The following is a 26,503-nucleotide window of genomic DNA, read 5'->3' on the forward strand; positions in this document are numbered from 1 at the left end:
CTCTTTCACAGCTCATCCCGTTCATTCTCGTCCGTTTCCTCCAGCTGCTCAGTATCTTCATTCGCAACCTGTGCTTGCTCATCTGCGACCTCGTGCTCTGCGACGGGTAGAGCTGACTCAGTGGCAGGTGCCTCTTCCTCAGACTCAGCGTCTTCAGTGGACTCTTCGACGGGCGACACAGTCTCAAAAGCTGACGCCTCTTCAGTCTCGGAGGCGTCCTCAGAGACGAGAGTCTCAGATACGTCCTCCGCGGCACGGGTGTCCGCAACAGCTTCTTCACCAGAGCCTTCCTCAACTTCGACCACGGCATCAGCCTCAGCCTCGATCTCAGGAGCAAAGCTAGCCGTAGGCTGAACCCTGACAACCTCCGTCTCCGTAACAACAGCCTTGACCGTCTCCGTAATAGTCTCAATGATACGCACCAACTCTCTAGTAGTGATAGTCTCATGGACAGGAGTAGGCGAAGGAGCCCTCACTTCCTCAGAAGACGAAGAAGGAGAAGCAGTCACAGAAGTCTCCTGCTCCACAGCAGAAGTCTGCTCCGTAGCCAACGTTGACGTAGTCTCAACCTCTTCAACGCTCCCAATAGACTCAGAGACAAAAACCTCCACACTAGGCTCTGGTTCGGCGACTTCAACCTCAGGCGTAGGCTGAATAACAACCTCCGCCGAAGCCTCAGACGCCGTCACAGACTCCACAATAGCCTCAACACTCTCCATCACCGGCACCTGCCCCTGCGAAACAGGAACCTCAACCACGGGCGCAGCAGCATGATCGACAAACTGTCCATCCCAATCCTTCACCTCCCTCGGCGCAGGACGAATCGCCATGAACAGCACAAGCAAACTCATGACCACAATGGCAAGATTCTTCTTATCCTGCATAAACACCCGCGCAGCCTCGAGAAGCAACTCCGCGAGTCCCGCGTTCTGGAAGGCTTGTTGGCGCTGGTGGTGTTGGGCGTAGGATTCCTCCGGTGGGGGAGGGGACTGGTGGTGCTGATGTTGCTCGTGGTAGTGAGGTTGTTGGGGTTCCGGCTCAGGTTGCTGTTGTGGGGGAGGAGGAGAGCGAGCTGAGTAGGCGTCGTGATGTGACGACGCGGGTCTAGATTCGGGGGCTGGCTCGTGGTGTTCTGGTTCAGGAGCCGGAGGGTGTCCGTAGATCTCACGCATACGCGCCTCGTCGCGGAGACGGCGTTCCTCGCTTTGATCGTAGCGGGGCATCGGCTCCGGAGACGGGGGCCGAATATCCTCAGTCGCAGCAGGGGGAGGTGACGAGACCGGGATATGAGCCTCGCTCTCAATGTACTTCGGCTCCAAGAGATGAGTCTCCTCAATATGCGACGTCTCGTGTATCGGTTCCTCCATGGACGGCATATCGCGGTCAAAGTCCGACATGCCACGCTCCTCAGGCATATCCCTTCCCTCAGTCGACTCAAGGATCGTAGGATCATGCTTGACAAGCGACATCTGCTGCGACTGAGCCACAACAAGACGCTCCAGCTCATCCAGCACAGCCGACTCGACAATGGGCTCAATCTCAACATCGACGCGCTCCATCTCCTTCCAGCACGCAGCCCAAGCACCGGTCCTCATAAGGCCGTTGCTAGCGTACACCTTGATGCGGAAGATCTTGCCGGGGCCGAGGGACTCGTAGCGGATTTCGTGGCGACATGTCTGGCACCAGTGCGTCTTTGCGAGGGCGCTCTTGCGCCTCGACTCTTCGTCGTACTCCTCCTCGTCGCTGTCCATGTCCTCGCCGAGCGTCATCTCGTTGGACGGGCCAAGATAGTGCCCGCACTCGAGAACGCGGGCCCTTCGGCGTAGAGGAAGGTCGAGGGCTTCCAACAGCCGCTCCTCCAGTATCTCGTACTCGTCTTGCGGATGGGAGAGGAGGATGCCGCGCTCACAGACGGTATCAGCGACACGGTCATGGAGGTGGTGCCACGCCTCGCGGAGCGTCTTTGCCTCCGGGGACAGCGTCTCGGAAGACGTTTGCTCCAGGATCTCAGCCCATTGCCAGCGGAGCGGCAGGAGGGTGACGTGAAGAAGTACGAGCGGGGCGGGCTCTTTCTTAGGGTTGAAGCGGGTAGGTGTCTTGCGGCCCTTGGCAGAGTATTGGGCCGACACGTTGGGGCTGCCGAGGCGGGAGATGGTCGGCACCTGGGAGCGTTTGCTCGAGCGTGGTGAGTAGGAGCCGCCGGTGACGGAGGGCGCGGGGGATGAGTATTGCAAAGCCCGGACGTCGGAAGGGGAGCGGAAGGGCATCCTGGGCGCGCCGCGGATGGTTGGTACGAAGTCTTCCTTGTCGTAGTAGGACATCTCGGACACGGAGACGTCATCGGACATGTGGGAGAATCTCTTGGAGGAGCGGTTGCTCGTGTCCTTGTGGTGGTCAATGTTGCCATCAAAAGAGCCGAGTGAGCTGCGCGGACTGCGGTCGCTGAAGACGTCCGAGTCGCCGTGCTGGGAGGAGCTGTCGCCGCCGTCCTCGTGATGCGCGGGTCGATGACGGGCATCGCTCTCCCGACGGCTAGTTTGCGATTGTGTGTTGTAGGACTCGCGACGACTTGCCCGCGATTGCGTGTTATACGACTCACGGCGGCTAGCGCGCGAGTCGGTGTTGTAGGATTCGCGCCGAGTGCTCACGTCGTAGTGTAGCTCTGTGCCGTTATTTGTAGATCCTGTGGAGTCGTGGCGTGCGTGCGACCTATTTCTAATAGTCTCCATGGTCTGAGCCTCGAGTCGCTCGAGGACCTCCTTAGCGGCAGCCTGAATGAGAGCATCGGTACGACCGGAGACGCGGCGGAGGGAAGAAGAGGAACGACTGGCTTCTTGGACGCCGGCGGGCTCACCATGGTCTTCGTCGGCGACTTCGATGGCAGGAGCGGGTGTGGGTGTCTCATCTGAGTCTGTCTGAGCCATGTTGAGTGAGTCTGCGACCTGCTCCGCCAGTTGGCTCGTTGTGATTTCGGCCGCGGGTCCAAGTGATCTTCCCCTCTCAACTTCCTCGTCTTCATGTTCCGTCTCTAGGGCGGGTGTCGATTCGTTCTCGGCCTCGACTTCGACTTCAATTTCGGGTTCGGGCTCTGGCTGAACCTCTGGCTCAGCTTCTGGCTCAGTAGCCTCTGGCTCGGGCTCTGGCAGGGGCGTATCTTCTTTGCTCTCTTCTTCGGATTGAGCCTCGGTTTCTGCCGCAGGTGTTGTCTCTTCAGCAGCTTCCTCAGCGTCACCAACAGCTTCAGGCTCGGCCTGAAGTTCCGCCTCTACTTCAGCGACCAACTCTTCGAGCTCAGCCTCCTCCGCAGTTGCTGATGCGGGAGTATCTTCCGGAGTCTCCTTTTCAGATTCAACCTCCGTCATTGAAGGCTCCTCCTCATGCGTATCTTTGGTATCGGTATTCGCAGACGAATCCTCGTCTGCTGGTGTGCTGTCGGCTTCTTCTGTGGCCGCCGCTTCCGGCTTATCCTCCTCAGTGGTATGTGTATCTTCCGAGGTAGGTTCCGCCTCTTCAACCTTCGTCTCGGATTCTTCAGAGGTATCCTCCGAGGTAGACTTCGTCTCCTCAGCCTTCACAGCCTCCTCAACTGTCGTGTCGGCTTCTTGCTCAGGAGTATCCTCAGTATCATCCTCCGCGACAGCCTCTGTTACAGCTACCTCGGCCTCTGTTGTGTCTTCCTCCTTGTCGTCTTCCTTCACATCATCCGACTCGGTGTTTGACTCCTCCACAACGACTTCGGGAGTCTCATCCTTGACATCCTCCTGTGTATCTTCCACCGTCTTCACCTCCTCGGCCTTGGCCGCAGCGGCGGGGACGTCGTCGTCCATGACTTCGGACTCGGCAGCTTCGTGCGCGGGTGTATTCAAGCAAGACTGGTCAACATGGATCTCAAAGTCGAGATCCTCGGGTTTCGGCCCGGATCGTAGCATCTGTCAGTAGTCGACAGATAGACCGACAAAACTTGTGAGATCCCGAGTTCGTTCCAGTCGTCGAGGTAGAACGGGACGGGAAGGAAGCAGTAGTAATCTGGACAAGAAAAAAGCGGGCTTGAGGAATGCGGTGAATGCGGGTTGGGATAATCCTCCTTTCTCTTTAGAGACGAGAAAGAGAGACACAAAAGTCTCTCGAGAAACGTGAGGATGCTGCGTGTGGGGGTGGTACCCTATAATTCCAGTCTGTTTATGGCCCCCGGTCCGGGACGGGTCGAGGGAGCAACCGGCGGTTTTGGAGGTGGTTCGTTTGGGATGGTTCGGTGGAAATATGGTGCTCTCTCTCTTTTCGAACAGGTCAAAAAGTCAAGGTGGGACCTTGGTCTGAAGACAGAGTTTCCAATGTTGATTTTGAACTTATTCTGGACAATCATACAGAAACACACAGAGAGAGAGGTAGAGAGAGGTGCTCGGCTAATATGTGATGCTTCGTTGTCTCCCGGTGGTTGGTCAAACTATTGCAAGTGGGCTTTCCACCTTCTCATCTTTTGGCGCCGGTTGGGCATTCACCAAAAAAAAAAGCTGCGGTGAGAGTGAGGCGCGCGTCCAGTCTAAAGGGTTGGGATAGGCCCAGGATGCATGCATCCTGCGTCCTTTGCATTGACAAGTGACGGGAGTGGCTTGCGCATCGACTGGGGGTTGCGTGAGCTGCTCGCGGTGTGCTCATCTGTTTTGTTTACTTTCGTTGCCGGGTCGAAACACGGCGGTGGTGGACGGTCACTGGTGACGGAGTGGGGGTGGAAATTTGACCCGCTCTATTTTCCTTCGCCCAACCATGCCATTTTTCGACGTCCTTCATTTCGCCCAATTAGGTTCTTTGCCTGAATGTACTGTCTTGAATGCGGATGGTTGGGGGAGGATACTCATGTACAGGAGTACGAATCTGCAGTGTCATGATCTTTTTTGGCCACGATGTACGGGGTAATCTATACTTTCATATTCCATCTGTATTCTATCGTCAAGCAGCCTCAAACAAAAGGATTCACTCGCTCCCATTTCCTACGCAAAGTTCCCTTCCATGCGACGTCAAAACATACATGTCTTCTTCCCTCTCGCACAGCCAATTTGACGTCATCTAGTAAAGCCGATAAGAAGATAGTTGCACCATCAACGGGCATCCCGGACTCTCTCTGTCCCTCTCCATTTTGAAAGGTCCTGTCTCCAGGGGTTCAAAATGTCGGTGACTGGTCAGGGTACAGTCTTAGCCACCCGGATGACCCCATCCGGTCTTCCCATCCTATCCGAATTCAACTTACTAGAAATTACTCCGTACCCATCCCGTTGTGGCGGCATGGCCCAGTCGCCGGGCCGCTTTGATAGTCCCAAAAGTCAATCCAACTATCCGCCGTCCTCTCAGTAGGGACAAAACTAGTGAATTCTGGAAATGAAGTGCTCTGACGATCGTGACAACTTAGCTTCGATCCCTCTTGTCGATGCGAATATGATGCCATGTTGTGATTTCGTCAGTGGCCTGCGACCATAGTCATCTTACCTGAGCGCTACGGATGTAGGATGGAATAGAAGCATGTCGCCATAGCACACGTCAACACGGAATCAACAGAGAGGTCCAAACTCCCGGTCTATGATTGCAAACTACAAAGCGACTATTATACAACCCTCCGGCAGGCCAGCCATCTTTTCGTCTATCATGCTCTATGCTTCTATGATAGGCAGTTTTCCTGAAAAGATCAACCCAAGTCCCCCATGCCCTCCAAGGAGTCTTGCTGAACAGATGAAACAAGAAGTTTGCCCAGGCCGATGTTCGTTAAAGAAAAAATTTCTAATGCAGAGAAGAAATGCAGCCCCCATCTAGTGGGTGAGGAAGGGGGGCGGCAAATGCTGCTTGCTGCTGTGAGAGGATATCATAAAAATGTGGTTCCCCGCCGTTTAGGTTCATTCCCGGAGTTTTACAATCCTGGATCCAGGGTGATGAAGAGGGGACGGAGGAGACATCTCTGTCCTCATCCAGAAACCAACACCATTCTTCTTCTTCATCTTCTTCGCCAACCATCTTCTCGCCTCGTCTTTCCGGTTCGTCAAGTCGTTGTTTATTTGGAGATCTCAACACCGCCGGTGGCACCGAGGGCCTTCTTGAGGTCGCCGTAGATGGCGAACTGACCGGCAGTAAGGGTACCGACCATGAAGAGACGGGCACCGATACCGGTGTAGGAGCCGCGGATGCCGAGCTCCTTGGCGATCTTGATGAGGCGGGAGGTGGTGCCTTCACCGGGGAGACCCTTGGTCTTGTTGATCTTGGAGAGCATGGTGTCGGCGGGCTGGGAGACGATGGCGGCGGCGAAACCGGCCATGAGACCGGAGCCGAGGTTGACGGCGGTCTGGGCGCTGTCGGAGAGGGTGTTCTTGGGGTACTGGCGGAAGATGGCCTCGGAGACCTTCTCGAAGACGACGAACTTGGACATGGTGTAGGGGATCCTAAAAGGTAGTGTCAGTTTTTGGTGCTCTCCTTGAATTCCGTGCACAATACGCATCGTGCGCGCCAGGAAAAATTGGGCTGGGGTGTAGAGATTATACTTACTGCTTGAACAGAATGGGTCCGAAACCGGCGTAGAAGGCACCGATACCCTCGTTCTTGAGCATCTTGCTGAAGCCGCCGATGAGACCGTTGGCGTAGGTGGGCTCGGACACGAGACGGATACGGGTGGCCTCAAGGGGGCAAAGGGCAATGTCGGCGAAAAACTCGGCGGCAGCGGAGGAGGCGAGGTAGACAGCAGTGCGGTTGTTGACGGCGTTCTCGTAGCCGATCACGTTGATGGACTGCTGCTTGAAGAACTCGTATCCACCGAACTTCAGGGAGCCCTGGAGGAAGTAACCGGCAGCGGTAGGTCCGAAGCCAGTGAGAAGAGCGCCGGCACCCTCGTTCTGGATGACCTGCTTGAAGCCGCCGATCATACCGCGGTTGTAGGTGGCGGGGTCAAGCTGGATTCTGGTCTTGACGCTGTTGGTGCCAAGTTAGTCATCTGTGCCAATTGGTTGGATACCATTGCGGTATGTCATTGTCGACTGCCGCGATTGAGCGGAGAGCTTCGCTGGCGGGTTGCGGCCTTTCTCTTCCATTGTCCGCCATTTGGCTTGTGAAAGGGCACGCGCACCGGCCAGGGAGAAGAGTCTCTTCCCAACCGCGGAACCGGCAGGGGAAAAACACCTACACATCGACGGGAGTGAGAGCACCGTGGGTGACGGAGCAGCAGACGGCACCGGCAAGGGCGAATCTGGAGTAGAGGGCGAGGCCGGAGAGCTGGCCAGGGGCGGCGGCAGCAGCCTTCTCGACGACGGCGTCGACCTTGGCCGAGCCGGTAGAGGGAACGGAAGAGGCCATTGTGGATGAGATGTGTGAATCGAACCGGAGAAAAAATACAAAAGGCTGAGTGGGGAGGTACTTGTCACGAAGAGCCGCGCAACGGGATCGTGAGATTCAAGGGGATGGAGGATGGATGGTTAAAAAGGGAGAAACTTTTTTTTGTTGTTGTCGAGGGACGGGAAGTAAGAGGTGGCCGGGTAAAAATTGTGAGGCCTTTTTTTAGCGGCGCCGCGGCTGGGGGGGGAGGAGCGAACTAGGACCGAGACAGGCGCAATTGGGAACTTGTCCTTTGCAGCGGAAAAGATTGGCTCGGGATTACTCGGGTACCCGCGATTGCGCACTGCTTGAGAGGTACGTATTTGCTATCACACTGGACCCGACCGGGGTGAGCTCTTGGTCGGCCTCTCGGAAAAATCTTTGCGTGGACAGTCGCTGGTCGGCCAAGATTTAGCCGGGGCGGTCCTCCCGCAACATCCAGTCCTGGTACGCCTTGCTATGCATTCCATCGTCGCAGTTCAAGTTTTTTTCTTTCGTTTCCTTCCAACGCAGCACGCAAAATCACTACAAGGGATCCACCCGTCCACTTAGCGTCTTCCATTGACCCATGTGTTTGCCCGTCAGTGTCGTCAGAGCTGTCCAGGATGAGCCATCTAGCAGTACAAGTAGTTAGAGATACGGATACCTCCCGCTACCTCACTACGTAGCCATCGCCGTTGGATGCAATCTGTGATAATTACCTAATCTTCAACCTACTACGTAGAACTTCCTGGGCATTAGCGATCCCATCCACGTCGCTCTTCGCGGCGCACATCGAGGCCACCAAACCCCAAGTTCTGTTCCATACATCTTACGTCCCTGAAACATCGTTGCGATGCCCGGGTTGGTGTAGATTTCGACGGCTGCATCAGAGCCGCCCTCCATCATGACTCAAAATTCGCCATCTTCCCGCCTACCCTTCTAGCGGATGAGGTAAGCTCGGGAAGCTCTCCGGCTGCACCCAGCCACCAAGCATCTTCCGACTCAGCTGCTCCGATGCCTCCGGGTAAACTGCCGACTACCGACAAACGTAAAGCCTTCCTGAACAGGTATGGAAGTCAGCTCGAGACGTCTATCAAAGCAATCGAACTGAAGTTCACAGTGCTCCTGTATCAATATCATGAATTTTGATTCCCCAATACCAATGGTGTTGCAGAGACAATGTTGTAAAAAAGAAAACACGCTGAAAAAACCTGCCTTCATTAGAAATACAAGCTCGGAATGAATAATACAGCCGCCAAAAATGCATTTGAGCAACGCTGAACACTACGCAGCCCGAAGGCTGTACCAAATCTCAGACCGTTATCATCAAATGATTGGATATATTGCAAAACATTGCCCGCCGATAACTCTTTTCGTTCCCATTCCAACACCTAGGTTTTTGTCGCCCAAGAAAGTCCCGGCTCGTAGTATGCCGATTGATCGTACTTCTGAGGGTATATGTAAAATGACAGTCCAGCTCTGTGGAACGGCAAAAAGATGCAACATGACCGTAGATGATGGTAATTCCGGTTATATCAACAAGATAGCGAGTGACCTATGAGCCTGGGTCCATATTGTTGTTTTCAAAGAGGCCCAAAACATCTCCAGGCAGATATTCCAACCATGGTGGCATCATCTCGTTTGGCAACCCCAACGCTCCAATATCAATCGGGTTCTCAAAGGTGATGACATCCGTGATGGGACCCATGCCTTGCCCAAGGTAGGAGTACGTCGCGTTGGCGTATGTAGGATCGAAAGCAATGTGCTGCCCGGTATGATGCTGTTGCGATACCGCATCGTGCATATTGCCAGATGGCGAGACCGATGGCATCATGGAGTGGTCATATCCTGCCGAGTTGTGTGACGAAGGTGTGAAAGACGTCGGTTGCTGAGGGTGCGAAGTTGCAGCTAGAATTGGCCCGGCATGGCGTGTTGGAGGTGAATTTTGCTCTTCCTGGATGCCTTCAAACTGCAAATGGCCTCTTCCTTGATTAGGAGGGCTCATGGATGACGTCGACAAGCGTTGCGCGTGGTGAGAACGTGACGTTTGTCTCATGGCAGAAATAACCGGTTGGGGATATGCAGTAGCAAAGATGGAATGGGGAGCCGTCTCGGGCAAGCTCTGGCGGATTGGGTCATATATCATGTTCCCAGGTGGCGTAGGCGCAGATGTGGGAATGTTGGATTGTTGAGGTTGCATGGAGCCGTGATGGCCAGACTGACTGGCATGCATGTTCTGGTACATGAGCGTTAGGCTTGAGTTTGGTGAATTTGTCGTACCCGTGAGGGACCAAGCTATTGGCGGCATGTTGGGCGTCGATGGATGTGGGAAACGCCCGCCGATTGAGCCTCGGCGAGGCAGTCGGGCGCTCTCGTACTCCTCATTGGTGTACGTCTCGCAGTCCCATATCCCCTTGGACTTCTGGTCGAGCGCTGTAAGGATGTATTTGACTCCGCCCCAGTACTTATGCAGTTGCTGGAGGCTCTTATAGCAACGAGAGTAATTTTGGTTGGCAGCCGACGCGAGGAGAGAGTGCTTAGTAGACATTCTTTGCTCGTGCGAGGATGACTTTTGCCTCTGACCCTCCATCTTAGGCTCGTTTGGCGGAGATGTTTCTCTCGACGTGGGGTTCGAGGCGTTCGCGATAGATTCCATTAAGAAAGCGCATGCAGCAATGTACATGGGCTGGGATGTGAACGGGTTTCCTATGAAGCTCTTGGGGTCGATGAGTTCTGCAAAGGCGAGAATATCGGCGATCGTCTTGGCGCTAGACATGGAAAGCTCGCGACTGTTAGGTAGAAGCTGATGCGTGCTCCTTAACGAGCCAAAGGGGGTCAGCAAAGTAGGTTGGTGCAGGATAATGATGAGCGCATGGAACCAGAAGTGAAGAAGAATGAAGTTTGTGCCCTGCCCCAACTTCAAGTACGTCTTGAAATTGGAGACGCTGAAGTGTAGCCGGGGATCTTGCTTTTGGTAGAGCTTCGTTAGCTCATGCTCCATCCGCGAAAGCTTTGCCCATTTCTCCGAGGTCAGATCATTTGCGTTGCGAATATTGTTCAAAACGTCGGATACACGGCCGTAAAGGTGGATGATCTGGATGAAGACGGGGAAAGGGGCAGGCCAGCCCGATGCCGGGTCAAGAGTTGATACTGGCAGAGCCAATTCAAAGTCGTCATCACGAATTGTCACAGGCCTGCCTGTTCCAGAAGATATTACTCTGTCAAGAACGAAAACAGCCCAGAACGTATCGGTACGTTCTTGCTCAACCTCGAGCTGCTCTTCGCGGGTGAGTCCGTTGTCGTCCTCTTGTGGACCGTCGGTTGCTCCCGCATCACTGCTCGCTTGGTCTCCGTGGCGAGTGTACCAGGGGTCTCTTTCACCTTGATATATCACGCCGACCATCTTCTGCAAGCCCAGGTCGACGGCCATGCGAATGGCCAGGCCCAAGTACATCCACAGAGCACTGTCTTGATCTGCCCCGAAACCTTCGTACGCCATCATCAAAAGCGCCTGAACAGCGCCTACAGACGGACAGGGGAAAGTGTCGACAGTGGCAGCCTTCGCTCTGTGGGCGTAGAACTGGCCTTGTTCGGCATGAGACGCCTCTTCGTCTTTGCTATGCCCGAGTTGTGGCGAATCGGAGAACCGGGCGGCCAACGCACACACAGCGTCGACAAGAATAGGCTCAACACGCTTCTCCTTGACCATGCGGGTGAAGTTACCCTCCTTCAAGAAGGGATAATTGCAGCCCAAATGCAAGAAGAAGACTTTGACTAGGTGTAGAACTAGAGGATGGACTGGCGCAGGGTCGTTGGGATCGTAGACTGGTAGGTCCTCGTCGGCAACGGCGACCTCTTCATGCTGAGGTATACCTGACAGAGCCATTCCCATAGACTGAACTACACTGGAACCCGAGCTTGGAGATGTAGCCCCAGCAGAGCCGCCAGTACTTCGTCTGCGGTCCCGTACGGACACCACCATCTGCTTGTAGCCGGGAACGATGGCTGTCGGGCCAAAGTAGCGAAAGTAGGGCACCCTGTGACGCTCTGTATGATGCGACACAGGAGAGCGGCTCTGGGTGCTGCGTGCATCATCGGAGAAGGATGTTGCGCGAGGATGTGAGGGTCGTCGAGGTCGAGAGCTCTGGTCTTGGTCACGAGAGCTATGTTCTGACGAACGTCGCAGGAAGGTCGGCGAGTGGCCCGCATTGGTGTCGACAACGTTCCTTGGGGGTTGTTCGCCTTCTGATTTGAATCCAGAGGGGCGCCGGCCGGTAGCGGTGCTCTTTCCATGCTTCCTCTTGTCGGGTTTTCCCCCTTCTTCTTCCCGGATATGTTCGTCGTCGTCGTCGTCTTCCTCCTCTACGTCGTCGTCCTCGTCATGGTGGGGATCTTGGGTGGCGATGGCGCCACTTGAAGATTTCTTCTCAATCCCTTCATTATACCCCAAGCAGGTGTGTCCGTTCTTGGCGCAAGTTGAGCAGCTGGGGCGCTCGCCGGCGCATCTCGTCTTTCGTTTGCGACAGGTCAGGCATCTGTCGAAGGCCGAGTCAGGTTAGCTTCTGCATACAAAAAACGATTCACGGGCAGACATGCAGTAACTGTGCTAAGGAAAACAGCACCAGCCGCAACGACTAGCAGAGGAGCAGCAAAGGAGAAAAACTCACGCGGCGTTGATCCTGCGTCTTTTTGATGGCGGATGGCCTTGGTTTGTGACGAAGCGGATCTGCTTGGGCGCGGGGGTCGCTCCGTTGACGATGGAGGTCATGGCGCGCAAGGTGAAGGAACCTCTCAATAGCGACGCAGCATGATGCTGCGCTGCAGTGGGCGGAGAATGACTGAAAGGGTCAGAAGGGGACCAGACCAGCAGTAAAGGACTTTACTGCGTAGCGACAGAACGGCAGCGGGCGCAGCAGCAGCAGAGCAGCGGAGAGTGATCCACGTTGGGCCTCCAAGTCAGGTCAGGCCTGGGTGGAGATGGCAGGTGTCTCCCGGCTCTGAGGGGCGACGGAAGTTTGTAGCGGGTTGCTTAAACCGGGGTGTAGCTTCCGGGGCAGAGTGCTAGGTATTAGATAGGTGCGGCGTGCCTTGGGGAAAGCTTGGGTTGTGCAGGACGTAAAGGGGTTCTGGTGGAGACGCGGTGCTGTAGCTCCAGATCCAGGCGGGTAGGGCTCAAGCTTCAGCTGAGGGATCGGGCGACGGAAGTCAAATGTGTGTTGGATGGAGGTGGGACATGGCGGCGGGAAGTGTCATGGAAGAAATGGACATGTCTTGAGGGCCGTAGTCGTGCAACGTAGAAACATGGCCGTTTCATCCCGTCCCGAGGAGGGGGATAAAAAGAAAGTAGTGAGAGGTGGCAACGGACGGGTTACCTGCACTAATTAGACCACCAAGAAAGGGGGGATGAGATGATGGGATGGGATGGGATGGGAGGGGGAAAGAAAGCAGATGGGCAGAAAAAGATCAGCAACCTTGGACGGGCTGGCTTGGTGAGTGGTGGTGAATGGTGACTGGGCAATGCGGCAGATGAGGAGGGAAGGCAACCGAGGAAGGGGGTGACGAAGACGAGCGAGGAAGAATGAGGGGAGGGGGGAATGTTGGGGGCACTAGGGGGATGAAGGCGGTCGGGAGAGGCGCAGACGACGACGACGACGACGATGTTGATGGGTACGGAGTATCAAGTGGGAGTATGGCGTAGGGTAGGCGTAGGCGAGGACGCTCGGCGTCGTTCGAACTTGTCTCGTCTTGTCTTAGATTGGCATCGGAGGGCGGCGCAGGACAGGTTGTGTGGTTGTGGTTCGTCGTTCTTTGGACGGGATTTCGGGAGAGCGATCGTGCGGTGGACTGGGCTGGTGGATGACCGGATGATGGACTGTTGGTGTTCGGGGAAGACGGGGAAAAGCGATCGGGGGTGAAGGTGGGATGGATGGATGGGTGGTGGGAGACGCAGGATGCAGCGTCGACCAGGGTCCTGTCGGGTCGAGAGAGAGAGAGAAAAGCGGAGGGAAACCGTTCAATTAATGCTTCCATCCGATGCAAATTGCAAGATGACAAAACAGTTTAATTGTAGGAGAACTCCGTCGTACCTTACCTAGGTATTCTGAGGTGCCTACCTATGCTTCTCCCCTTATCATTGTGATAAGTGTTCAATCCACGGAGGAAAGAGCTCTCCAGGAATGAAAATGGAAGGTTCCTGCCTTCTCAAATTGTGTTGTGACCACAGGCAACTGCACCTTCCCGCACACAGCAATTCCGAAGCAATGGAAAGCACGAAAAACTGGGTCCTGTCATCCGTCAAGTCGGCATCCGCATGAGATGATCATCAATCATCTCACCAGTCTCCGCGTCTTCGGGTCCGTCCTTACATTCATTTACTCTGTAATCACTTCTTTGATGCATTCTTGATTCTTTTCTTGGTAAAAAGTGAGGGGCTGTTTCCTCCGAGAAGAAGCGTGGCTACTGGGCAGAAAAGGTATAAGTGAGCACATTGCCATGGGCCGAGCAATCTCGACAAGACACGGGCCAAGCCCAGTTCAACACCTATCACTTGTATCCGTAATTCATTCAGGGAATCTCGCATACTTGGGCATAGCCTCGTGCGGTTTGGTCCGAAAGATTACCAACTCAGGCTTCATCAATGGAAGTTGATAACTGACCAAAATGGCCATCCACTCACACACGCCATCTTCCAAACTCTCCCCCCCCCCCCCTCTCTCTCTCTCTCTCTCTCTCTCTCTCTCTCTCTCTCTCTCAAGCTGCCGTCCACCGAGTCTCACCGCTTGCAAAAGCCGGACATCAAGGGAATCAAGTCTGACTACCCCATCGAAAGGAAGGTGCCGAGAGGGAGAGAGGCTTTCATGTCGGAGTATATCGCTTCAGGCAGTGACTTCCACCGCGAGTTTGGAGACTTTCCCCCCGCCTCACCCTGAAAGTATCCGATGCGTCGGCACTTGCTTAGATCACTTATCAGAATCCCCATGTTTGAAGAACTCAACTCCCCTCACGTCTCTCCTGTCGCCAAGTCCATACCACCGGTACCCAAACGCACTCATAGAACCATCTTCCTCTTCTCCCCCATCTGCCGTACCCTCTGTGCCTCTCACAACCACACCAGCCTCACTCATACAATCCATACAAACCTCCAACGAACCTCAAGAACCCTTAATGTGGTATTCTCATCTGACTATGCATCAGAAAGTGAAAGTCCGGGCAATGTTGTCTCACGGACGGGGTACACCAGATATCCAACCAGACTTACTCAGACTCATGCCGGTATCCCCCTCCCCTCCCCTCCCCTACCCTCCTTGCCCACACCACATCAATAGTGACCCGCTTTACCCCAGATCCCCGAGGCCCGCGTCAGCCCACTTGCGCCTTCGGCAACCACGGGGAGCCCGCGCGGGCTGGTGCCACCAGTGACGGTACTATTGGAACCCAGAGACTGGGCGGTAAACCCTCACTCGGCTCAATCTGGGACACAAAGCCCAGCCAGCAGCCCACAGTCACGGTCCCAGTTGCCTCATACAAGATAGGTCAGATAATGAAGAGTAACTTGGATTAACTAACGCCTACTACAAGGTGATGATATCGTAAAATCTCAGATAAACTCCTTGTCCCGCAAACACACATGCCGTTCTGGCTGGCCCCCTTTGGAATACTGCTTTCTCATGTGCAACTTCAAAAGAACCGGTAGCGCCGAAACCACCGCCATATTACCGTTGACCCCCGCCCCCATAGAAGTTTTTTTTTGTGTAAACCACACCTCCCTGATATGCCTGTCTTTGCTCATTACGTTCAATCTCATCGATGACTCCATACTATATACGGTGGGCGGTGATGATGGATAAGTCCGCATCCAAAGAAACGACGGGCTGCGTCCCTCTACCCAAAGACAATCGTGACGCCCATGTCCTCGCTAACACGTCTCCACAAGTCAGCTCCTTTACCGAGCCGTTGGCCAGGTGTAGACATTCCAATAGCATGATCCTCGTACGCGGCATGGTCGTCAATCATGTCTGCCCGCCTCCAGACCTCTTGCGCAATTGTCCACGCGCGCTGAATGTTCGTCATGCCCTGCCGGCGTTCAACAGCCACAAAAGCCTGCCGGGCTAGTTGTCGGTCGCTCGGGCTGATGGCTTCGCATGCTGCCACAAACAGTGGCCACAAAAGAGCCGCCATGGGTCCGGCGTGATTGACTGTTGCAGCACAATGGCTAAGTGCCGTATGCGTGTGGTGCTGAACAAGATGATGCTGTCTCGGGTATCCGTAGATACTGCGGTAGAGATAAACAAACGCAGAGTGGCGGTAAGCGAGGGCATTGTTGAGAATCGAATGCAGGCGTGCGCGCTCAGAAACGACATCAGGCTCATCTGAGCTCAGGTCGTCCATCGTGTCTGGTGAGAAACCCGGAGGAAAGCTGGGCTGCCACTGCTTGAGTGCGTGCTCAATTGCGTCCGAAGTGGTCTCGAATTCGGAGCGCAAGACGGCGACCTTTGTGAGCTGGCCGTTGGTAATGGCTGTCTGGAGCTCGGTCTTGAGGGCGAGAAGGTTCGAGAGGCGATGGATAATAGGCCAAAGCGTTGTAGAGAAGCCCAGCAACGTATCGACAGAGTTGAGAGGCGAAGTGGTAGGAGAATCAACCGGTGGGAAAGGGATAAGGCATCCTGTCGCTGGTGCGGTGGAGAGGGGAGCTGTGCCAAAGGAAAGCGCAGCAATAACGTCGTAGAAACGGAATGCCTGACAAAAGGGTCAGCCAAACATTACACGGACCGGGATGCAGGAAACTTACGCGTTCGAGGAAAGCGGTGGTCGGGTCGGTGTTGTCACTGCTACCGCTCATAATTGCAATGGCACCTTTGAGATGACCATCAACAATATTGGACCGGCCTTGTTGCACGAGCTATAGATCAATTAGTTAAGAGGTCGAGACGTTGCAAGCAATAAAACTTACTACTTCATAATAGACGAGCAACATGATCGTGGCCAAAAGCTCGTTCTTGTTTGCTTCCCCGCCGAGTTCAATCAACCGAGCCAGGCCTTGGATGGCTTGGTTGTGGAAATAGACCGCCTTTTCTTCCGTGTGACCGCAGCCTCTGTTCTCCAAATGCGCACTCGCGAGTGCGTAGATAGCGTTTGTGACGGTCTTGCTCCGGTGGCACAGCGGCAGCACAAGTTGCTGGAACGGGTTTCCGGCTTCCGTCTCTCGCAGGACTATGAGGTGTGACATGACGTTGGTAAAGTGATCAACTAACGCTCGACGGTTTGGCCGTTCCGAGAACTCGGAGAACGTCGGGAACAGGAACTCGAGACGCGGCGATGCCACTGGGACAGGCGCTATCATGGCCAGGTCCGGGTGGCGCTGAGCTCGTGTGACTGCAAGATTTTGAATTGCATCCTGCTGCACGGAGCGACGGCGAGTAATCTCCTCGTCTGCATCTTCCAATGAAAGATTGAAAGCGACAGAATCCACCGGAGAGATCAGCGGAGCGTCGTCCTTGTCCTGATGCAGACCAAACATCTTCTTGAAGTCGTAGGCCAGCGGGTCGGCACTGTCTTCCGGTTCCTCTAGAATGGCCTCCTCCACCGCTCCATCGTCTTCGTCGTCAAGAGCCTCCTCCTTCCAATGTCTAATGGCCGCATCGGGTGCTGAATATCGTCGAATGAGGGCGCTTCCGCTCGTGAAAGATGCTGTGTCAGAACCGAAACCGGCAATGGAATCACGCTTCTTGCGTTGTCGAGGCTTGACTGGTTCGTAAGAGCATTCCTGGCCACGCTCGGCGCATCGAGAGCACTGCGGGCGGGATTCGTCGCATTTCTTTTTCTGCAGGCGAGAAAATCACAGTTAGAATCGTTTGATGGGTTATTTGGAGGGGCTGCTGCCGCGATCCTAGGACAATCGGTTCTCTGAATGGGGAGGCTCGTACCTTTTCTTTGCTGATCAACGAAGTCAGTAAGGAGCTCGGATCAAAACAGTGAGAAGGGAGGGGTTGACTCACCAATAAGTACATCCTGCATGAGGCAAATGAGTTCATGTCAGAGATCGGCTCAAAATATGGCCAGTAAAGGCAAGTGCGTCATGACGGAATAAAAGGGTGCGAGATCTGGGGCAGCATCACGAAGCCATTCGAGCGGCAATAGCGAAGCGCATTCGGGGCAGTGAATTGGCCCAAACGAGGACCACTTGGCTGGGGGCGGGAGGAAACAAAGCGGAGGCAAACAGCAGAGCGTTTAGGTATCAACTCACCTGATCTGGATCGTCTCTTGGGAGCCTTTGGCGGGGCGAGTTTAGTATACAGTAACATGATGCTCAAGAGCTGGAACCTGTGGCGCGCACAGGCATGGCGGTTTTCAAGATTGCCGGAGTTGTGTTTCTCTCAAAAGATGTGGTATATGGACGAAGTTGCCCTACACCTACATCACGCACGGAGAGAAGGGAGAAGGCCTGCGGTAAGAGTGTGTGGACCGAGGCTACTTGGCCTAGAAGACGAACGAAGACAGGCTTTCACGATGTCGGGTAGGGTCCCGCAGTGAAAGGTGACGGTCGGGGCCAGCGGGCGCAAGGCGGTGCTGGTTTTGCTGGTGGTGCCTTATGGGATGGAGGGGTGAATAAGGTAGAATCGAGAAGCTCGTGGGGACTGGGGGAAGTCGACCAAGTCTGTGTAGTGGGTATTTCCCTCGTCTCTTTTTCCCCCCTTGACTCTGTTCCAGCCTAATACACCTTGCCTTCTGTTTAAGAATCGATTTGTCGGTCTGGTGCCGAGGGTAAACGGGCTTTAACGAGGAAAGCTTTTCTCTCTTTCTGGGTTCTGTTCTCGCCCTTTTTCGACGGGGCCGCAAGCTTGGAGGGCCAGGGGCCGGGGGCCGATGTGCTGAGGTGAAGACGAATGCGTATTGTTGGTCCGTTCTCTTAGGGCGTGGGGGATGGGGAATGGAGACGGTGCCTCTGGAGACTGTAGCAGAACGGCGAGATATGGGGAACTTGGAGAGGGCGGAGAAAGGGGAGAAGAAGAGTCGAAGGAGCACACGTGCGAGTCAAGTGAGATGTCGGGTGCGAGCCAGCTCAAATACCACTGAAAGAAAGGAGGCAGAATCCGAGACGGCGAGAACCTTCAAGAGGCAAATGGGCAAAGAGGCTCGTTCAGCCAGGCGTTTTGGCGATTTTTTCTCCAACAAAGCCTGCCCATCCCCAAAAGCCACCAAAATGGACCAAGGTCAATGTCGAATCCCAAGTCGCGCTGGCGTACCGAGCGAGTACCCAAGGCCCGCAGCCCAAGAGCCGGCGATGGCGGCGTCCTTCCCAATGCTGACAAGACCGCTGCCATCACGCACATCGTGACCAAGAGATCCTGGGAGACTAAGATGTGCTAGAAGCAGAAAGGTGGAGAAATTTGCGGGGTTACAGCGGCGATTCTTGGTGCGGAGATGGGTGTCACAATCTCAGTCGACATGTCTGCAGCCCGTTGGCTCCAGTCCAGTCTCGATGGTGGTGCACCGGTGTCTGTGCTTGTTCCCCGTTGGTGGCAGATGTAAAGGTGATTCTCTTTCTATCTGGGTATGTGTGTGTGTGTGTGTGTGGTCACTGGTAGCCGTGAGGAAGGGTTTCCCTGCGAGGTGTGAGCGAGAGCAACGCCTGAAGAGCTATGGGATTACAGCAATGTAGGTACGGCGACCTGTCTGGATGTTGGAGTAAAGGGGGGCTGCCCCATGACAGGGTAGATGCTGGTTGGTAATTATTTGTTAATGTGTGTGTTCTTGAGGGATGGCATCTGAACAGGGGAGCCTTCGGGAGGCGCTGTCTCGTAGCGTCCATGTACACTCTCTCGAGCTCAGCCAGAACACGACGAGGTGCAATCTTGTGCCGTGACGATTCGGGTCGACCCTAATGCTGCCGATTTCCCTCTTCGAGTTCTGCTTCTCCATGGTCTTGTGAACTCAGGGAACCGACGCAGCTCATGAAATGTTCCGTCCGGTACTTCGTCATGGTGACTGGCCTGTTGCTGCAAGGCATCTGCCATACCTAGCTGTCATGCCGCGCCCCCGGGACTTGATTGCCATTGTGTCAATGTCCGATGCCAGCTGCCAGAAGCGCGTGCTTTGTCAACCACCGCAAGCCGAATAGGGCAGAAATAGAACAGAATGAGAAGGTGGCGCGGAATAGCGTTCTTTGCAAAGTTCGTATACGGTCATCCCAGCTAGAAACGAAGCTAAGGAGACGCTTCTGCTGCTTCTAAGCTCCGGCTAGTCGCTGAACCTACCACAACTGTTCCGGCTCGTGAACGGCTCTGCAGGCTTCTGCCGCATTCCTTCCGGTAGCGAGCCAGAAACGTCATTCCTCCTTGTTGATGCGAAATGGTCGCCCATCTGCATTGCCACTATTGCCTGAGGCCTGGTGATGTTCGCATCTCCCTTGCAGGTCTCACAAACTTCGATTGTCAGTGGACGAATACCATCGGTACCTGTGATTTGGACCCTGCAGCAACCGGCAAAGTTTAAATGGCGTAGTCGTTCAGACGGCTCGGAACTCTGATTCTTTGCCAGGCAGCCAGACTTGAGCTCCGCCTAAGGCAGTGCTGTAATTGGAGACTGGCACGACTGGCACGACTGGTTGTCTCCGTAGTGTCGCCAGGGCTGCGGTTGCGTTGATTAATTGGGTTGGAAAAGAATGCATTGAGTCACTTGACTTTGTTGGCCTATCCACCAATCGAGCCACGCCGCCGCGCGGTGTCGTCCTTCAGTCTACCAGCGGAACCGAGATGGCCACTGCTTGATTCATTTCCCGCGGGCCGTAATTATTGTGTAGCAAGGGGTCATGAACTGGCTGGCAGCCTGTTAGTCGGACTTGGACTGTGACATTGTCGAGTATTGCCATTTGTTAGGATGTCGAGCGCCTGACGGCAATCAGCGAGGGCAGTTGGTCTGAATGCAGGTGGACGATCTGAGGGTGCGTGGATGCGTGGGTGCCAAGCTCTGTATGTGTCCTCGATGGCCCTACTCCTTTTTGCCTCTTTCTCACTGAACGCAAGCATTCGACCAGGCACACGCTTGTGACGACACGACTCAAGCGCCATGTTAGCTCGGGAGGTTAGCTGTGGTTGAGACGCAGACACAACCACACACACACACACACACACCCATGATCCTAGAGGCAGGCCGCCAAGTGATGAAGAAGGTTTTCTTCCCCGCATTCTCCGAGCCCTCAACCACCGTTGATCCGTCCAAGCCATGGGGTAGCGTGCCTGGAGTCTGGAGATGACACAGACTAGGTGGTTGTGACGATGTTCTCGATGGCTTCCAGCCCCTTTCCAGTTGGGTAAGACCCAGAGTCCTAGATGGACCTCGTGTCTCCGATGCTACCACATGGCGCAGGATGAGATTGGTGCCAGGCGGTAGGTGACGGAGGAGAGGCGGGCTGACGGGATCCTGGGTGCGGGTTGCGACGCTTGTTAGTGGCAGGATGAGGGGGTTGTCGGTGAGGGGAGCGACTTGAGCGGTCAAGGCGATCTTTCTGGGTGTTTTGTCTGCCTCAGCTGGACAGAACACGAAGTCGAGGCTCGTACTTGGGCTGTAGAAAGATGTACCTTGTAGATTGCAAGGTAAGTCTCAAGAGGAACGGTAGTAGCATGTACTTTGAGCTGCTTGGGTGGCTGCGAATTGGGGAAAGCTGGCACCTAATGTATCGCATTCTTAGAGACCCCCGTGGATTCGTAAATAGTTGCCATTGCCCATGCCCTGCCAGGTACTGACGGCACTGAGGTACAGACCAACCACAGGGCAAAGTTTGGCTTGTCTTTCTGATGAAAGTCAGAAGCGAAGACAGAAGCGAAGACAAAAGATGAGACGAATCCGGGGAAGGTCTCCCAAAGTAGAACTTGTAGCGGTTGATCAGCGGAGCGTCCTGTCGATATTCTGGGGACTCTTGAAGGAAGTGTCGGGCTGCGGGCAACCGGCGGGAGCATCCAGCGTGAATGGAGACGAGGACTGGGCGGCGGGTCATAAAGGAACTTCAAGGGACCAGAGCCCACCTCAGGCGGACGATTCGACTCCGCGAGCCCACTGACAAGGAGAGGTTCCCGCCGACAGTGTTTCCCTCCCGCTGTCCAATCGCAGTGGGGGCTGGGACTACGCAAAGAGCAAAAGTTCTGCCCTCTTTTTCGCCATTCTTCCGTCGATATTGCTGTGGAGTCGTCGTTCCTCGCCAAGGGCTGGAACTTGGTCCTTGTTAGGTAAGGGAAGGAGAAGTGTTATTCCTAGATTTGTCTTGCCCAAGGACGAGAGTATCTACAATTCCGCAGGTCCTGGGAATCCAACCATGTCCTGCCTAAGGCTGCATGGAAGTCTGGTGAACCGTGAAGACTGGTGATGGGAGGCAAGCACGGCACGGTTGCCCCATACTCGCTCCTGCTCTTGCTGCCTCCCACCAACACACCAACGAACCAATGGACACTGCAGGTGTACGAAGATCAAACTTTGAGGAAAGTGCGAGCAATCCTTTGGATACCTACGGGCAGGACACGGGAAACGGGAAGCACACGTGGACGGGAAGTCCGCACCTGCATTTTTGCGGCGTGTCTGCTCTTTCCGCTCTTTAGGTGTCCATTCATCGGTACTTCGTACCTCACTCTGTGTGCCTCAGGCAAAAGACTATCCAGATCGAGGAAAGTACAGTCGGTTAAGTTACACCTTTTGCTGTGTGCCTGCCGCTCCCACGCCGTGTCCACGCCTTCCTCGCTCGTTTCCATCGGTGATCACGCCGATCTTCTCCCCCTTCTACCTCCAGTGCAGGCAGGCACGCAGTTTATATTCCTGCCGTTGGGACTTGGGTCACTGGCAATACTCCGTAGTCCATGGGATTGGCAATCATGGGCTTTCCCTCTTTCCTTCCATTCTCCACCGGTGCCGCTGCCATGCCGTTGTGCCTGAGGTGACTTATAAATAGTCGACAAGTACGTACCTCTTCCGGCACCAAGACTCTACCGTCGGGCGCGTGCCTTCTTGGAAGAACTCAAGCCAAGCAGCTTGCCTTCTGCATCTTGTTGCCGCGAGGAGCAAACAAAACACCATTCCGAATCTCAGTGTCTCTCAGTTTCATCGATAGCTCAGAGAAGCTCACCGAGCATCAGGCATTCGTCCGCCGCCTCGGTTTTCATAGTGTTTCCTCGAGCCAGATACAGATAGTCTTCCTGCCATTAGATTTAAGCCGTCAGGTAGTTGGCGAGTCCGCTTAGGTTTCATTCTGAATACTCGGTAGGCTTCTGGTCGAACAACAGCACACCTCTCAATTCTCAAGTTTTCATCTGATGACCAAACTAGATCCGAGTGGATGGTTCGCTTGTTTGCAACTTTCTTTTTTCATCCCATACTCTGCATCATCCAGACGCGAGGTCCGTGCCAAACAACGTCGACTTCATCCGCCACTTTGCCATGAGAGATCGCAGCTCGCCCTTCAAGAGTCGAGACAAGAGTGTATCAAAGAATTTCGACTTGAGTGCAAGTTTACAATGGAAGGTCTTCTTCACCAGACTCGCTCACAGCCTTGGCCTTGCTTCGTAGGCCCGGTTGACGCACGGGGTGCCGTTGTTTCGTGAGACACGGGGAATCTGCAAGCATCAACATGGGGCCCCAAATCGATGTCTTGCTTCTGTTTCCTGGGATATGCAGCCATCCTTGTGGCTCGGATATTGACTAGCTCCTTCAAAGACGCTGGCCCGCCCATGAAGGCCATTGTGTAGGCCATGTCTAGCCAGGGCTTCGACGACATGTGGGTTTCATCGAGTGATGATTAGCCTCACTGGACATCTTATCTTCACAAATAGATATTGTGGGATGTCTGCATATGCCGTCTCGAGAAGTCTGGGCCGCAGGAGAGAAGCAGCTGTATGAATGCGCGTCGCTGCGGACGTAAAAACCATCGTCAGATGCTGTTTGTCGTTGGCTATGGAAGCGCTGGTGTTGGTTCAGTGTCGCATTCTCTTGGAGACAGCCCCCGAAGACGACCAAGGACGGAAAACATTGCAGACAGCAATCCCAGATATGCGCATCGCCAACAAGCTGCCCACTCGCATCTACATCCCGGGCTCTTCCAGCGACGAGCCGCCGCTCTGCATGCTTGCTTCCCAGCCTGTTTTCCTTCGAGCTGCCACTCCTGTTGGCTGCTTGTCGTTGACTTGCAGCTCACGCCTTCATCTTATTGGTGGCCTTCGACATTCTCACCACACGATGCCCACTCTGGACGGTAAGACAGGCATTGTCGTGCCGCATCACCGCATACAATGTCCGACCAGGTCGTCAGCTGCTTCGTTTCTATTCGCTCCCCGAGTCTGAGACCAGTCGCGCCCAGCATACTCGCAGCAGTGGCGGTGATCGAGAGCAACCAGACAAAGTGCCATTTCTCAAATACCCCTCCACCTTGGTCTTCCTCCATGGTGCTATCGTGGCTTACCAGAGGCTGGGACTGCACTTTACGCACTTCCCATTGGGAGAATATCACCCCTCGTTTCTCCTATTATGGGCAAGCCCGTTATCCAGAGTGCTGACACTCTGACAAAAAAGCCACTTTAGAAATCCCATCATCCCAGAGATACCCCCGTGGAGCCAGCTGCGAGCCAAGGCCCTCCCGTCACACATGCCCGCAGTCTAGGAATCCGTCCATTCCCCTCCCAAACAGTCCATGATCGCCCTCTTCTCTTCCATCTTCATCTGCATCCACCCGCTGTCGGGTCGATCATACCTAGCGAAAAGAAGACAGACACGCACGCGCGGTATCGAGTTCAACTTGACGCTGCCAGCGCGAGCTATACGGCCGACGGGGTTTCAAGTGAACGACACGCGCTTTATTCAATCACTTCTCCGTCTTCGTCGTCCCTCAGCCCTACTGCTGTGCCCCCGATCGCCGATTATTATATCGTGGGGTGTGACTGCTTGTGGTTCGGTGCTGTGCTGTACACACCCGCTCAGCCCCCCGGAGACACACCTGCGGTTGGGTCATCTCGATCCTCCTCACGCCTCAAGGCACCAGCATAACTTACCCTCTTCACAGACGACCTGGCCAGCTCTTCAAATTACTCGAGTCGAAAGATCTTCCAAACACTCCTTACACCGCCGCCGATCTCTCAAGAACCTTGCGCTGTCCTTCGTTCGATTAACCACGCTCAAGACTCTCGACAAAACGCTCGCTGATCCGAAGGATCTTAGATGATTGGCGAATCCCGTAATCCAGTTACACTGCTCAACTATTGTGCTTATTCATTCGATCACCGCCACCACCATGAGGGCGACAGCTTGCTCGCTTTGCGTGCTGTACTTGGGGGTTGACTTACTGGTCAGGGCAGTCGAGGGGGCGGAATTCAAGAGACGAGATGGGGTGCACCGCCTTGAGAAGGCACACGTCACGGTCTTTCACGACCTCAATCGAAGGGGCACAACAACTTGTGCGACCGGATACTCTGCTTGCCCGTCAAGCTTGGATGGAGGGTGTTGCGCTTCAGGCTATGCATGCGCGACGGATTCTTGCTATGCGACCACAAGTGCAGCGCAGACTTGCGCAGGAAAACCTGGATATTACCAATGTAACACGGTTTTGGGAGGTGAGTTGATTTGGTTCCCAGTACCTGTCTTGGAATCGTGAGCTGACACACTTTGCCCAGGCGGCTGTTGCCCAGAAGGATATCAGTGTCAAAGAGGCTCAAATTGCGTTCCAGCGTCTGGAGTCATATACTCTCAGTCGTGTCCGGCGAGTTACTACTTATGCCCAGCTAGCTTGAGCTACGGCTGCTGTCGAGACGGACTGGGCTGCGCCGTAAGCGCTTGCTACTCGACGGAGCCCTCAACTGTCACGGAGACGACGACGATTACAACGACGAATGACGCCGCGCAGGCGATAACCACGACTGTAACCGCAACTGCTGTTCTAACTCCCTCAAGACCTACCACGGCGCCAATAGTAGCAACAGGGGCGAGCGACCCGGACCAAGTTGTGTTCAAGTACTATCCGAGCACTGTTCCAAAAGAGCAACCTATCTCGAGCGGCGATGGCAACAGTGATGGATTGACTTCGGGGCAAATCGCGGGTATCGTGGCTGGAGGAGTTGGCCTGCTCATCATTGTGCTGGTGACTGCGTGGATCATCATTCGGCACCTCAACAAGGTTGTCCAGGCAGTCGAGACGAGCAACAAGGGGACCTCTTCAGGGGCTAAGTCACGCCCTTCGATGTATGAGTTCAAGCCAACACCATCAGAGGTTGATGATTTGAGCATAGACCCGCTCATGATGTCTCCTCGGCCATCACACCGCAGATATGATTCCGATACGACTGCCGACTTCACACCTCCATATCGCGGCACGCCGGGGTCCGGTGGTGACTATCAGGCAGTACCGCAAGGGTCAGGGTCCGATCGACACGCTAGCTACGACTCAGCATATACAGGAGGCTACTTCGACGTGGCGCCAGACAGGAGTCAGCGCGCAAGCCAGGGATCGAGCGCGTGGGTCGGACTCCATCGCGGAAGCACGGATTCACAAGGAACCTACGCGCATCTTCGCCATTGGAGCAACGCCAGCGAAGCAAGCAGCGACCACGGCAGTGCGGGTACTCGGACGCCACTCCAAGAACTCGACTCGACGCCATATGTGCCGGAGTTGGCCGCTTCTCCCGTCCCAGACGCCGTGGCAGATACGCGTCGCCGGTCAGGGAGCGGGCTATCGGGCATGAGCCGGCCGCCTGCGGTCCATCAGCGGCGAAGGAGCAGTGAAGGAGGCCACGGCAGAACGAGGAGTGACAGCTCTGCTCCAGCTGGGCTCAGTGTTGTGAATGAGGCTTCAGAGCTCATCGGCCACTATGGCCCGACGGATCGAGCGAATGGTCAGACGTCGAATGGGAAGTAAAGCTGCGTTCAGTGCATAGCTTTCCTATGACTATGCTTCGCTTCGACCACATGCCGTCGCAAGACTACGGAGTCAGTCACAGCATGGCTTTCGAGCTAACGCAAGATTTGGAGTTGGAAGCCAGACACCAGACGATGCTTTCTGACGCTGCAAGGCCGTGGAAGCTTGCATCTCTTCTTTGGATCCTTGATCTTTCTGTCGGTCCGGACAATCATTATGTAGTTATGTTGTCCTGGCTGACCTAATGGGCCTCCATGGGCATTAGCGAAGAGGCATCTTAATCACTAGGAAAGGCAG

The 26,503-nt window shown here is 54.8% G+C and overlaps 6 protein-coding genes across 6 annotated transcripts, besides 1 other annotated feature; 1 reads left to right on the top strand and 5 right to left on the bottom strand.

Moving 5' to 3' along the window:
* Positions 1-5: 5 nt before the first annotated feature.
* On the bottom strand, positions 6-3,929 carry CCOS01_03752 (uncharacterized protein; the record flags this gene model as incomplete). Its single annotated transcript, XM_060451937.1, has 1 exon — positions 6-3,929. The coding sequence occupies one exon, from the start codon at positions 3,927-3,929 to the stop codon at positions 6-8; it is 3,924 nt and encodes a 1,307-aa protein (XP_060318202.1).
* A 2,108-nt stretch (positions 3,930-6,037) lies between these two features.
* CCOS01_03753 (uncharacterized protein) lies at positions 6,038-7,326 on the bottom strand (the record flags this gene model as incomplete). The annotated part of the gene is made up of 3 exons (XM_060451938.1): positions 6,038-6,422; positions 6,526-6,945; positions 7,157-7,326. The coding sequence occupies 3 exons, from the start codon at positions 7,324-7,326 to the stop codon at positions 6,038-6,040; spliced, it is 975 nt and encodes a 324-aa protein (XP_060318203.1).
* A 1,555-nt stretch (positions 7,327-8,881) lies between these two features.
* CCOS01_03754 (uncharacterized protein) lies at positions 8,882-12,594 on the bottom strand (the record flags this gene model as incomplete). The annotated part of the gene is made up of 3 exons (XM_060451939.1): positions 8,882-11,861; positions 11,994-12,203; positions 12,560-12,594. 3 exons carry the CDS (start codon positions 12,592-12,594, stop codon positions 8,882-8,884), a joined length of 3,225 nt encoding a protein of 1,074 aa, XP_060318204.1.
* A 2,613-nt stretch (positions 12,595-15,207) lies between these two features.
* Positions 15,208-17,357, bottom strand: CCOS01_03755 (uncharacterized protein; the record flags this gene model as incomplete). Its single annotated transcript, XM_060451940.1, has 4 exons — positions 15,208-16,062; positions 16,115-16,225; positions 16,277-17,146; positions 17,322-17,357. The coding sequence occupies 4 exons, from the start codon at positions 17,355-17,357 to the stop codon at positions 15,208-15,210; spliced, it is 1,872 nt and encodes a 623-aa protein (XP_060318205.1).
* A 3,025-nt stretch (positions 17,358-20,382) lies between these two features.
* CCOS01_03756 (uncharacterized protein) lies at positions 20,383-20,844 on the bottom strand (the record flags this gene model as incomplete). The annotated part of the gene is made up of 2 exons (XM_060451941.1): positions 20,383-20,391; positions 20,455-20,844. Coding segments are annotated over 2 exons (399 nt in total), but the record flags the coding sequence as incomplete, so codon positions are not given.
* A 799-nt stretch (positions 20,845-21,643) lies between these two features.
* Positions 21,644-21,715: a sequence feature (Short protein (CCOS01_03757, KAK1535005.1) was converted to a misc_feature.).
* Positions 21,716-23,205: 1,490 nt separating this feature from the next.
* Positions 23,206-26,206, top strand: CCOS01_03758 (uncharacterized protein; the record flags this gene model as incomplete). Its single annotated transcript, XM_060451942.1, has 4 exons — positions 23,206-23,606; positions 23,884-23,956; positions 24,542-24,908; positions 24,969-26,206. The coding sequence occupies 4 exons, from the start codon at positions 23,206-23,208 to the stop codon at positions 26,204-26,206; spliced, it is 2,079 nt and encodes a 692-aa protein (XP_060318207.1).
* Between the last annotated feature and the right edge of the window lie 297 nt (positions 26,207-26,503).

Source organism: Colletotrichum costaricense, assembly GCF_030867565.1.
Source record: "Colletotrichum costaricense strain IMI 309622 chromosome Unknown Scaffold_3.1, whole genome shotgun sequence".
Lineage (NCBI taxonomy): Eukaryota > Fungi > Ascomycota > Sordariomycetes > Glomerellales > Glomerellaceae > Colletotrichum > Colletotrichum costaricense.